This window comes from Channa argus, chromosome 7 (assembly GCF_033026475.1).
Source record: "Channa argus isolate prfri chromosome 7, Channa argus male v1.0, whole genome shotgun sequence".
In the NCBI taxonomy this organism is placed as follows: Eukaryota; Metazoa; Chordata; class Actinopteri; order Anabantiformes; family Channidae; genus Channa; species Channa argus.
In genome coordinates, this window is record NC_090203.1 from 18212788 (window position 1) to 18227119 (window position 14332).

The following is a 14332-nucleotide window of genomic DNA, read 5'->3' on the forward strand; positions in this document are numbered from 1 at the left end:
CATGAATCAAGAGAATGACCTGCAGCATTCCAGCTAAACAACCAATGAATGGCAGTGACAAAAAGAAAATAGACTTCTGGATTGACAAAGTCAATTTGGACCTGAATCCGGCTCAAATTCTGCAGCTGCACCTGAAGAGGGAAAGTAATGCCAGAAACCCCTGTAACTTCCTTTTAACTGGCTGAGTTCTGTGAGGGGAAGATGGCAACAATCCCTCAATGTAGAAGCAAGAAACTGATTAGTCCCTACAAATATGTACCTCAATCTTTTGACTGGATTTTCACGTGACCATATTTGGATAATAAGCAATTAATGTACTGTATATGGAATGTATATTACAGTGTTGGGGTTGTTACCCCAAACAAGTAATGTATTACACAGAATGTGTGGCATGCTACTTTAAAATGTATTATCACTTTAACCAAGTATTCCCATTAGGAGGTAACTCACTACACTCCTTGTTACTTAACGCGGGCTTAACGTGTGACACTGAGCATAACACTCTTTAGTCAGTAGCATCCTTTGGGCTCTTCTCTTCTTTCAGCCTCTGCATAATGCATCCATCCATTATCTGTAACTGCTTCTCATGTTTAGGGTCACGACAAGGGGTGGAAGAGTACTGGAGCCTATCCCAGCTGTCAAAGGGTGCAAGGCAGGGTACACCATGGACAGATAGCCAGGGCCAACACAGACATACACAGACAGACAACCATTCATACTCAAATCGTCATTCATTCATTCACATCTTCACACTTATGGGCAATGTAGTCACCAATAAACCTGATCCTGATGGTGCAGTGGTAGGGCATTGGGTTGGCATGCGAAAGGCCATATGTGGCCACAAAGGGCCACCTTGCCAGTCCCGAGCATAGATAAAATGGAAGGGTTGCAGCAAACAGGAAGGTCATCCGGCGTAAAAAGAAATTTCAAATCAACGTGCGGAACACGTTCTGCTGTGGTGACCCCTAAAGGGACAAGCTGCAAGCTGGTGAATTAACCAAAAAACCTAACTCAGACAAAACCTACACATACACGGTGACAACATGCAAACGTCACACAGACAGGCCACAGCGAAACCAAGGATGTGAACTTTTAACCATCTAGCCTTGATTTAGCAGCACACTCCACCACCGTGCTACTGCTTGTTATCTTGTTAATTATATTAATCAATTTTTAAACTGCACCCCCTTGTACACTGTTTTGATATTCTTATTCTTCAGCACTGAAGGTAATTATTCTGTCATGGAACAATGTTTCTTAATTTGCACCTCATTTTTGCAACTCTATTAATATTTTTGTTGATGTTCAGTGCTTGATAAACTAATACCACTGGCTAAAAGACATTAATATGTTAAGGTGGGTCATGCTTTACATTTGTTTGCCTGCAAAAGGCTCTGTCTGACTAAAATCGGACTGACTGAGGATCCAGGTTGTCAATCATTGTTACGCAGCTCTAAACCTCAAGGGTAAATTGACAGTTGTTGTGCCTGTCTGCAGCTGGTGCTATACGTAAGAATCCCTGAAAGTTTAGCTCTCCAATGGCCTTGTACACAGTCAGATACACTCATAAAAAGAGAGGGAGCGAGAGCAATGCATTTTATGAAGATGAGAGAATCTCACTCTAAATCTATGTTTGCTTGTCTCTCTCTTTACCTAGCTGAACTGACACCCCCTCCCTAAAATTCTGCCCTCCCCGCACTCATGCTTACTGGGCCCCAAATGGATTGTGAGGCCTAAACCGAGAACTTTACAAGGCAGCCATGAATTTTAGGGATGTATGAAAACCTCATCTTGGAGTTTTAAAGAATTCAAGTCCTGCATATTAGGCAAGTAAACAAGCAGCCGACTGTCTTTATATACAGTTAATTGGCACATCTATAAAAACTGAACTTGCAAAGAAATAAGCTTATTATCACTAGCTTTTCCGTCCCAGGTCTTTATGGCACTACATGAATATGCAATATGCTCCTGTTTACATGACAAACACTGGAGAGTAAAATTAACAACATCTATTACAATAATAATTTAAACTTCTACCATGAGACAGTATTTAAAAACTGATTAGAAATAAAATGTAAACATTTAACCATTGAAATCTAGGTTCTTTTTTGAAAGAGGGTTACGACATGGAAAACACAAGCTAAAACACCATTGGCCATCTTTAACTATCATGCATTAGGAGCAGGAGGCATGTTGTCAGTGAAAGAGTTAATTCTGGCCCTTTTATACCTAGGAAAAGATGGTTACCTGATGGCCTGTCAAAACACATCAGCATCATTCTATATCAGCTCCCTGTCACATTCTCTTTAGCTACATCAACATACAGTACTTAGCAGTCATCACCACACTCTCTGAGTCTGTCCCTCACTGGCATAGTGTGTGCCTCTCCCTCTTTCTCCCTTTCCCCCTCTGACTCATGACTACTCTCAGAGACAACAAAGCTTGTAGCTCAGTGATTGATTAAACCTTCTTTCAACCAATTATAATTAATGCCCAGCAGTATCACATAAAATTGGCGGATGTTCCCATTCACACAGGATGCAGAGGAGATGGATAACCTTATGGTAAGGGTTGGAGGTCAGGCCCAATTCATAATTTCTTGTTTAAGTTAAGAATGACATCTACGTCAAGCCAATACAGAAAAGCATAAAGTAAAAAGTGTCTGAAGGAAGCTTTTTGAACAAGACTCTGCTTCAAATTGTAATTCAAAGGCACTTTAATTTGAATTATGCAAGAGAGAATCATGTGCCTTTCCGTGAATTAATTTAATTCAATCATAACCACATGGCATGTTTAAAATGTTTTCTGCACACAACTGTCCATGAAAATTCATTAAAAAGGTAAATTTGCATGCTAGTCAGACATCTCCCTCTTTATTGCAGCTTCCAATACCTGCAGCTGATTTTGAAGTGCTGCTCCTATAAAACATTACATGGTAATGTAATGTGTTCCTTTACATGCTTTAATGTGTCAGCAGGCACACATTTGCATCAGTCCAACCTTGTCTCACCAAACCTCTACCCATCTTGGAAATAAACTCTCACGATCAGTTAATCTAGGGTCAGAAATTATTTATTGTGTCAGAGTCCCAATGACCCTTTGTTATTGGTACAATTCAACCTAGTCCCGTCTCTATAGCACATGATTAGTGGGCTAGGTGAATCAGATGTATCACTGATCCAAATATAATCTTATAATTGGATTACAATCCCATTATTAAATCAAATCAGGTCAAAACAGCCTGATATCACTAATAACCAATTATCCTCATGGGGCTTAATCTGTACAGCATAGCCTATAACATCATCTGTCCTTCAATTCAAAAACAATTTGTATCATTATTACAATTTCAAATAAAAATTTATTTTAATGTCGGTTCTTTTTTCAAACCTAAAGTTCCTTGTTGCAACCCTAAGCATCAAGGAAATGAGTGTTTTCTCTTTAGTTTTCTTTTTCTTAGATATAGCTTTAGGCTGTGGTCCATTGAAACATACAACCCACTCTCACCCTTCCTCACAGGTCTACTCACCAGATAGTTGGTGGTTCAGATCCCTCTACTTCCAGATAATCTGTCTTCTCCTCCATTTGAAATTCTGTGAACACCAGGGAGATGGTGTCCCCCGGATCTGCCAGGATGGTCCACTTACACTCCCCACTGCTGCCCAGGCCCCCAGCCCCTCCACCAGCACCAGGGGAGTCACCGCTGGGGAAATCGAAGCTGGAAATGAGACCACTGGAACCCCTCAGGGTGCCACCACACGTGTCCTCCGCTGTCAGTCACCAAAGAGAACAAGAGGATGGGGAGGGTGAGGGTAAGGATAGAACAGACACATGGTCTTTAGGTTATCCAGACTTTTCTTCAAAATTCAACATAGGGAAAAATTGGCTGCAGGCACAAAACATCTGTACCTGTCGCATCAGATAAATGGAAAGCATAGAACTTATGAAGCCTAGGCTAGACCTTCACAAGGCATTTTAATGTTTTTTTTTCTAGCACACATCCACAGGATATTGAGTCCAAAATCAATAGTTCAGCTAATTCCAGTACATTTATGAAATTGCAAACATGATGTTTAGGTTAAAAGGTTAAGCTACCATTTTATGGTTCTTTATGGTAATAAGGAAGATTAACATTATTTTTACCTTCTTAACATTGTTAATTAACACGGTTGAAAGTCATTTCATGTAATAGGTTAAACCAAACTCCCAAAGCTTTTGTAATTACCTGCAAACACACGGTAGACACTGTGCAATAATCTTGAAACTGAGTTCAAAATCTCAAGGGCCAGAAATAAACTATTGGAATATAACAGTTCACAAACGAATTTAGAAAAAGACAATATTTAGGTCAATATTGTTAAACAGAAGAAATTAATATCTGAATGTTAAAACATTTGCTCGTCTCTAAAAGTCAGTGCCAGCATATCCATATGAACTAGTAGATTGCCTAGAGCGGCACTTTGGCAGGGCTGCCAAAATTCAGGCCGGTCACAGGTTTCGGTCACACTGCACCTGCCCACCGTGTACATTTTTTTAAAGTAAATTAAGCTTTATTTGTTCTCTAGTTAGTGTTTGAGTAGTTAAATCTAGTGTAAAACACACATTTTGTGTTATTTGTATGTGGATCTGCAAAATGCCTGTGTATTGCCTCATCCATAGTTTAATAGTCTGGACTTTTTGAGTACAGTAGTGTTGCATTACACTATTTGCATTTCCATTATGTGTTTGGCATATTGACTAACCAAGGTGGTGTTGTTGGTATAGGTTATGTTCCAATAGAAAGCAGCACAATTGTTTTTTAACCTAGAGCAGCACTGGTCCTGCTAAAATCTGCAACTTGAACAACATGTCCACTGTAAACACTGAAAGACTCCTCAGCTATGAACAAGCCACAACGCCGCACAAGCACAGCAGTGAATAAAAGAATGAAAGAATGAAGACTACATTGATCAGTGAAATACAAAAACACTGAATTATACAGTACAAGCCATTTAAAAACAAGCTTCTCTGAAGTTTAGAAAATTCGAAAATAATATAACAGACATACAGTGTGTTACACTACACAAAACATTAGGTAGGTGTTAGGTAGTTTTGATTTTGAGCCAGCTGCATCCATTTACTGTATCCATTTATTAGTATATCACACTATTAATGAATGACTCAACATATGATGCCCTCACACCAACTGTGTTTTATGTAGTGGGTTAGGACCAGGTTAATATTCAGGTTAAAGAACAACTATGCAGGTTATTTAGAGCCAATATAATGATTGTGTTACTATTTTTCCAAATCAGTAATACCTAGTGGTATGCAACAGGGCAATTATGTATATTATAGTCGTCTTTGTCTTCAACCATTGGAGACATGTTTTTGACCAGGATTCAGTAAAGGGACATTCTTTCCAGCTGGTAATATCACAACAAACTCTTTTTATTTTTTATTTTAAGGAATATCAAACCGAACAGATTACAAATGATTTTGTTCCTTAATTTGTCGTGCTGCTAAATCAGATTTTGGGTTTCAGTGGCCAAAAACCTGAAATGTTTGTACCGTTAAGTTTTAATAAGGTGTGATGAATGTTTGTGTTTGTGATAAATGTTTGTATTATGTGGTGCTGGTTTGTAGCTTGGGACCCAAGACAAATTTCAAAACAATATTTCGATAATAAACTGAAATCAGTGTAAAAGGAAACCTCTTAAGGGGAAACCCAAAACCTGAGAATGTGACAAATATGTCCAATTAATGCTTTTCTTACTACAGTATATTCTGTTAATAGCATTTCATTTCAAGTTTTTGAGAATCCCACTCTGATTCCTGTAACGATTATATAAAAATAACATTAACTCTGATTCAAATGTTTATTGAGTAATGTTCCTATGGCTTTAGCCAAGCTTAATTCACAACTGTTAGCTAACATTAGCTATAGGTAACCTAGGAGTTTGACAGCTGGCTAAAGTTAGATTACTAGCTGACAATAGTTAGCCAAAAATATGAAACTAAGATTGGGGACACGTCTGAAGACTGTCAAAGACTGGACAGTACATACATAAGGACTGTTTCCACTTTTGATAAGGGCCTATCACAAATGGAAACATTTTTGCAATGTCACATCCACCAACATGGAGCCTCCATAGAGGCTACCGGAATATAACTTATCTGACCAATCTGTCTTTGGGACAAGGATAGACTTTGTGCATAGTTTATATTCTTTACAAATTGGCCATTTCTTAACATAAGAACATATGAATATCACTAAGTGTATACACATATTGTTGGGTGCAATCCCCCTTATCAGTGTCTCAAATGTGTGTTTTTTATAATTTTTTATTGTTGCATCTGCCAATACTTTACATTACCACCACAGTAGTAACCACCTGTGTGGATCAACAGTTTTACTGTAGCTTTATTTCTTTTAGCTCTTTAAATATTATATGATCACACTGTCAACATAGTAGCTACGAGTATCATAGATGTAGCAAAGAAACTGATTTGATACATTAAGAATCAGGTGCACAGATCAGGTAGTGACAGGGTTTATGGCCTATACTGCAACCATTGCATGGCTTAAGATGGCTTCATGCTAGGGAGCGGTCTTGTCATTCCACTTGATCACTACAGTTGTTACTATAAAATCAAGTAGAAACATTTAGTTTTACACTCTTTTGCAGCTCTGTTTAATGTGCTCAAACTGTCTGGTGTGTTTCCAGATGATTACTGATGCCCTTCGTGTTAATCTAATAAAACCATGAAATTAATTATGAACAGAAAGGTGTGCATTTTGCAGCTTTGTTTCATGGTTCTTACACAGAGGCTTCCACCGGTATTTTAGCAATATTATAGTGGTATTACTGAGCAGTAATCTTACACAGTTATTGCTGAGCAAGGGAAGTCCTTACAAGTGTTACGGGCAAGAATCATGAAGTTAAAAATGTAACAATTTTTTGCAGACTAATTCTGTCACAGTGCACCTTCTGTGCAATTTCTACATGAAGGGAAAATCCTAACCCCCTTTATTTGTGCATTCTGCTCTTTTTCCTCCCTCCATCCACAACTTGGCAATTTATCATCGCGTCCTCAGAGCCCCCTCATGTTTCAGGAAACAAACAAATGGTAATAAACAGGCCTTCTAATGCTGTGAAATTGTATATTTCTTTTCAATGTGGAGAGCACAGCACGGCAGTTGAATGTTAATGCACTCTACCATAACAGTGGCTTGCTCTTTTGCTCCACATCCCTTTTCCCTTCTCTCACCCACCCTCTCATTATCTCTCCATCTCTCCCGCCATTCCTGTCCTCCGAGCCTTCTGAGATCTTTCTACTATTACTCATCACCCTCCCTCTATCCCTGTATCTGTTTTTTGTCCCTAAAGAATTCTAATGATGGCAGGGCTTTCACAGTTTTCACATCATTTAAGACTAATATGTGACACTCAGCTGTGCCGGCCGAAGCCTTTGATGGCTCAGCGCTCCACTCAGATCCATCAGAGCTGCCAGCTTTGGAACATTTCCATATGCTGCATTACATGATTGGTCAAGGAACAAGGAAGCAGACGTATGAAATTCAAAAGGAGATAAAGAAAAAAGGGAGAAGACGGGAGAGCAGGGGCAGCTAGTTAGCTTGATCTGTGTCCTTTGACACATTAGCAGAAGCACAGCAGTTGATCAAAGTCTTTTCAGGGAGGGCAGACATGGCAAATTGATACCATGAGGCATCAATGATGTCCACACATATGATTCATATCAAGGGCAGACTCATTTGTACACTACACCAAGGCTTTTATTTGTTGAATGCCTGTAGCCTTGTAGCAACAAAAGCCAGTGGATTCATGAATTGTTTTTGATTTAAAATCATTTACACCATAAAAAAAGAAACCATAGTCAGTGACAAATCATAAATTGCCATAATGCATTTAAGATGGCATCTCACAGAGAGCTCAGCACATCTGATTAATTGGCTTTAGTGAACTTAAAACTGATATTAAAGTGTTACAGGGCCTGACAAGAAGACTAATATCACGTTTTAACCTTGATGGCTGACAGTAAGGGAATTCTACTCCAAGTGTCCTCATGGCTATCAAGGCAAAGAGCAAGAAAGAAGCTGTGGAGAAACATTAGGTAATTAAAGTTCCAGCAAGTGTTGGAAAAATAAAAACAATATAGAAAATGAAGAAAAAAAAAATCTCCACAGGGCAGACAAGCCTAATGCACAAGTAATTCTTCAAACTCTCACCAGCTTCTGTCTATATGGTTTCAAATATTACCTGCCACACATTCAGAGGTTAAATATTCGTTTTTCCTAAACCTTGTATATCACTGCTCTCTTAAAGTCCTCATGATCCCATAATTTGGAGTTAAATACCAAGTTTATTAATCAAATTTATCTTTTTACACTACTTATGATATTCTGTGAAAATGAAGTGAAATTACAATTCTAATATCCAGTAATTAATCAAGTTTGCAGAGGGTAAAACATCAAACATAAATTCAAACAAATTTTCCATTAATATTTTTAACCAAATCTTCAATTTACAAAGATGTAAACAAAAAACTATATTGTCCTCTACTTTTTAATTTAAAAACTGACATAACCATATCAGTTCAGCAGCAAGTCTGTCATCACCATAAATCAAAGTAGACCAAAGCTGACATTCAAATCTAATTGAGGGTAGGATTTTTTTAAGACCTGTAGTATTGCATTGCATTAATTTTTGATGTAGATGTACCTGAGACAGACAACACACCAACAAACAATAAAATGAGTACCTAAAATATATTATATAATGAACTGTAATTTGCTAAGTGGTAATTCAATGTGAAGTTAATGCCTACCTCTTTCCTCTCACTCCTTAAAGGCTATTGCAAAAACACTTGTGAAAAGTCTGTCAATGTTTTGTTTGCTTACTGGCAAAACTACACCATAAAAGTACAACCTGGCACTTTGCTATAATTCTGTAAATTCGACACATGCACCATCTCCAAGAAACTTCCTACTTTACCATAAAATCTACTTTTATAAACCCTTTCTTTTAAGAATTAGTATAGCTACACAAGTAACCACAGATAAAAGCAAAACTAAAATCTTCAACAATTAAGGAATTCAAAGCAATCTAAGAGGATGGTTTCAAAGAGAACACCTAATATCCGCTTGACAACTCCACTTATAAACAGCAGCCACACAAAAAGCTTTGCAATCTGGCAAGGTCATTTAATTATATTTTAACACAGAATACAATGTATGAAAAAATAAAAAATCACTTACTCATTCAAACGCCTGTTACCTGTGAAAATTAGGTGGATGGATGCAACTAGAAAAACAAAAACAGGTCAGGCTTAAAAGCTCAAACCCCTAAATAAGTAGTCAGCATTTTTAGAAGACTGACATTGATTACTACCTTTGATTACTACCATTGATTACTACCTTTGAAAAGTTGTACATTCACGAATGTTCAAGTCCTGGCAGTAGAGGCAGACAGTAAATGAATAGATAACAATTATGAGCAACAATTTATAACAGCTGGTAATGAACAGCATAAAATTCCTAAGAATTATACGTGCATATTATACAAACTCAATTTGCAGTTGCCAAAATAAGAAAATATAAGGAGGAAGACAAAAATATGTTTTAAATTCCAAGGTTACAGGTAAATAGTCTGTAAAACATGTTTTTTGCTCTGAATGTGTAGAAATCTGCCAGTGAATTGCAAAAGTAGTTGTAGAATGAGAATGTCTACATTTTCATGTTAAATGTAAAAGGAATTTAAACTAAATTATCCGCAATTAATTAAATTTGTTAAAAAATTTGTAGGGCATCTGCCAAGAGGAATCATATATACATCCATCAAATATCAACGCAGCAGTAAAACTCAGTGCTGTAGATAAGAATAAATTACGCCAGGCCTTGAGGTGTATGTCTACTGAGCAGAAACCACAAGCTGTCATCCAGCACTGTTTATGTTCTAGGTTTTGACTGGAAGGCACCGAGGACACAACACTGCCACTGTGGCAAATGATACCACTGACATAATAGAAAACACACACACACACACACACACACACACCTACACACACACGGAGAGAGAGCGAGAGAGAGAGACAAAGTGTAAACAAAAATGAAAGCCCTTTATCGTTTCTCAGGTCTTTGTACACAAGAATGGGAAGCTGGAACAAATAAAAAAATTGCTCCTTTAAGGTTTTCTCTGAAGTGGTTTCCATAATAACATGCTCTCTGATCATTGCTGAATATCATTCAACTTGAGTGGTGGCAGTAAGAAGCTGCATACAAAAGAGTGAGTGAAAGTTACTGTGAAGGCATGTGATTGATTTCCACAATCATATGTAATGATAATAACCTCACTTAACTCATTAATGTGTCTACAGTTGTAGCCAATTAAACTGGTAGATTTAAATTGGCTACAGCTGTAGGAAAATTGGGTAGATGGTTGGTAGCAATTCATTACTGTACAGAAGTGCTATGGCAGGTTTCTTAGTGGTTTCTTTGAGAAAAGCATCCATGCACAGTAGTGTAAATCATGAACCGGCAAACTGCTGTCTGAGGCTCGAAAAATGCTTCGCAGCTTGAGAATTTTAAATGGCTTCCGCTGGATAATGCCTCACAGCTTCTATATATTTACATGCAGTGTTTCACTGGGTTCATGGCAGTATCTCAGGTAGAGTTTGCCAATGGGGTTTAGTGATATAAAAGAGGCATTGAATGCTGGGCAATGTGTTCCCTAGCAAATCATTAGAGCATGCTCTGGATTTAAAGATGAAGGAGGATCTGGCGCTTTTAAAAACGGTGGCAATGTTAAAAAAAAGAAAAAAGAAAAAGATGGTGTTGAGGATTAGGACTGCTTTAGCTGAGCTCATTCACATCCGTAGCATCAGCAATCTAATGCTACTTGAGGAGGGATTAAGCCTCTCTCTCCTTGACTTTGATCAGATATACACTTGTCTTTCTACTTAGAAATATTTACCCCCAAGGACAGAAGGGAAGGAACTCTTGTATAATTTTTTCCACTACCTCAGTTTCTGCCTTTGTAATTATCCTTGTGTTAATGCAAAGACAGTGACTGTGTCTATGGTAAGTCCCTTATTTGCTTAGCTGCAAGTCATATTAAACATTGACAGGGTTGAGGAATAGAAAGGAGGATCATAATTCCAGGGGTCATTTCATTATAGTGGCCATCTCAATGTAATTTCAGATTTTTAATGAAATGAGGGAAGAGGATAACAATTCACTACACCACAGCACCAATCACGCAAGAAGCAACGTTATGCTGTGGCTTAATTTTCTTTCTCTGTTGGACAGCAGCTGCCTGGAAGAATGACAGTGTATCAATAGACCATATTCTTCTGTTACCACGCTGTCCCTGTTTGCTGTCTCACTGCCTGCTTTAATGAATGTCCAGAGACAATTTAGATGGAAGAAATCAAAATGAGCTCCTGGGACAGGCAGTGGCAAATCACGATTAGAGCAGACATTAATTCGCCATCTCGATGCCTCTCTCGGCTTGGAGTTGATTCTGTCGGGTTCTTGTTGCCAGCCCGTCAATCTAATTGATCGTACACATATACCATCCCTACCCTTGTATCTAGGTACCTCTGTGTTTTCGTGTCACCATTTCAAACTCTATTGTGGACTTTCAAAGACATCCCTTTGGATACGTTGGTGGTTGAAACATGTATTTAAGAGGAATAAGATCTAACATTACAATAGCTTTTCAATAACTTCAATGTTTGTGCTGCAGAATTTTAGGCCACATGATTCCAATCACTCTGGAACCCACTACAGATGGTACCCATCAGCCCACCCAACCCATTTCTCAATGACAGTAGGTTGTTTTATAGGGGGGCTTTCTGAAGAAGCAAAATGCTAAATTATATCTTATTTATCCACACTGGCATCAATGTTGTGCCTCCAGGGTTTACACTGCACTGACCAAATCCTATTGAAATGAAAGTTGACACCTTTATGCAGCATGTGCATCTGCTAATTCCATGCTTAGTAACGATGTTTAATATTGCTCAAACATGGATTCTACACAGCTTCATGATCCAGCTGTAAACACGGCATTCCTTTGAGAAATTAGTATTATTCTTCTCCCTGCACTCTTTTTCCTACTTGATGCTTTGTCTACACAGACATTTGACAAACAAGGCAGGCTTGGTTGGAAGGTGCACCAGAGTAAAGAAGTGAACCAGGAAAGATGAAAGAGAGATAAAGGAGGTGACTAGTTCAGAGAGTGAGGACACAGTGGGGGGTAGATGGTGGATTTGGGAGAGATTTTGTGTTGTTGTGTGGTTAGTGGGAAACAATTGGTGATGAGTAAAAGGGGCGAGATCTCTAAGGAAATAAGATCAAAGGACCATCTGCCCACATACAGGAACTGGATTTAGACAACAGAGACTTTGGCTCAAACAGTGCCCAGACCTGAAAAGGAACAATGTTTCTGGCCTGTGGCATTAAAGACTAACAGCATCCTTAAATGGAAGGGAGACCTCCATCTGCAGCTTTGTGTTTCCTCCAAGCTTGTCATTTTTCAGACATATGCTGAACCTTTTTCATTTTGCTGTGGCTTGCACCGCAGAAAGAGTTGCATGAGCAAATTTGTACTGCTGGCTTTGGGATTCCTAAGGACTGTATATTTAGGAGGGGGGGGGCTTTTAAGTCATTTGTTTGGATATCTGCACCCCTTAGACCTAGTAATCCACCAGCATCAAAATATGCTAATTTATTTAATTGAGACTCATTCCCAGTTATTTACTCAACAAAGACAAGATTGATCTGCTTAAATATTGACATGCTTAAAAGACAAAGAGATCTACTCCAAATAATTCCGTGGTGCAAAATGTTTTGTTTAGATTGAGTAAATGATTATTCTAAGGTCAATTATTTGAGAAATCTGTTACAGTATCCAGTAATAACACAGTCTTTAAACAAGAATGGTTCTCAATCCTCAATCAAAGAGCTTTTGCCTAATGTTAGTTTATTAGGCTTTGCGGATTACTGTACGAAGTGGTGCCTGTCCCTAAAAATGGGGAAAATAATAGACTAGAGCAGCACTTACTGGGAGGAGGTTGGAGCTAAACAGAGGATGACACATGAAATGCAAAGCAAGCGGTTTGGCCTACATGTGCCTCAGTTGTGAGGTTCACCCAAACTGCAACTGTAACAAATTTAAGGACAATATCTAGTTGCTACTTGGACAAAGTTTTTAATATTAATTAAGCATTTCCTATTGACTCATCCGTAGGAATGCTGATCAATTACCTACAATAAAAATTAAGTCCCAGCATACCGGGCACACATCACAATATGTTAGACACACACTCATTCTCACTAGCACAATGTCTATAATTGAATTGTGTGTCAGTGTAAGAACAGGTGTAATTTAAACACAGTGAGAAATAAACATCATGATATGTTCATCAACCAGCTGTCAGGAAGAAATATTGTACTATAATATGTGTTGCACACTGTGTGTTCATTGGTCCACGTGCCTTTAGTTTCATAGCTTGTGTAACTAAGTGTTTAAGTGCCCGTACAAGAGAGGGGAAAGGGAACTCAGTAAGTCAGCAGAGCAAACCGATAACCGAATCAAAGAAGCCCATACTCCGTTCAGAAAAACCAGATGCACCCACTTCTGCTGCTCAGAGTACAGTCAAAATAGAGCTTCAAAGGTCTAGTGGATGTAAAAGTCCAGCATTAAAAACAGCATTAATGTGTTTAAGCCATCTCCTCTACAGGAATAAATATTTGATTAACACTCTGAGCCACTGAGGCTCTAATCAAGTTCTTAAACACGATTAAAATTATTCCATCCCATCAGCTTGCAAACACATTAATAAACTTAATGAAGACTTGTGCCATATTTTACTACATTTGTGGCACAAACGAGTCACCCAATCACAGAGAAATCAGACTGTCAATCATTTAAAAGCAATTAACTAAGAAATTCAAATGACAAGAGGTCAAAACAAACTGTTACCCTGCAGATTATAAAATGTCTTTGGGAGCCATTCAAAACATAGATAAACTATATAGATAACATGTGTTCTCCATGAAGCACAATTTACTGATGGGAGAAAAGATTGGCTCATAACAGCAGCAATTCGTTTTGATTAAAAATCCTCACCTCTGCAAATTGGTACAGGGAAGTCCCACACTGACACTCCAGCTGCGTTGGTGACACAGGTGAGGAGTGAATGTCCATCCAGGACATAGCCAGTGATGCAGCGGTAGCGGATCTTGTCACCTACATTGAACAGAGTTCCATTCAGAATGCCTTTGGGTGGAACCCCAGGGTTTCCACATGAACTGCTTCTCAGCTCT

General features: G+C 38.4%; 1 protein-coding gene across 5 annotated transcripts in view; it reads right to left on the reverse strand.

Annotated features, from left to right (window-relative positions):
- Positions 1 to 14332, reverse strand: part of LOC137130705 (CUB and sushi domain-containing protein 3-like) — a 194197-nt gene that overhangs the window by 143282 nt on the left and 36583 nt on the right. For all 5 annotated transcript variants that reach the window (XR_010914879.1, XM_067511194.1, XM_067511192.1 and 2 more), the window contains exons 4-5: positions 14136 to 14330; positions 3530 to 3770 (exon numbers count right to left, since the gene is read on the reverse strand). Coding sequence is in view for 4 of the 5 variants with exons in the window: in XM_067511194.1 (XP_067367295.1) it covers positions 3530 to 3770; positions 14136 to 14330 (436 nt within the window). In the remaining variant the exon portion in view is untranslated. The remainder of the gene's footprint in view (positions 1 to 3529; positions 3771 to 14135; positions 14331 to 14332) is intronic.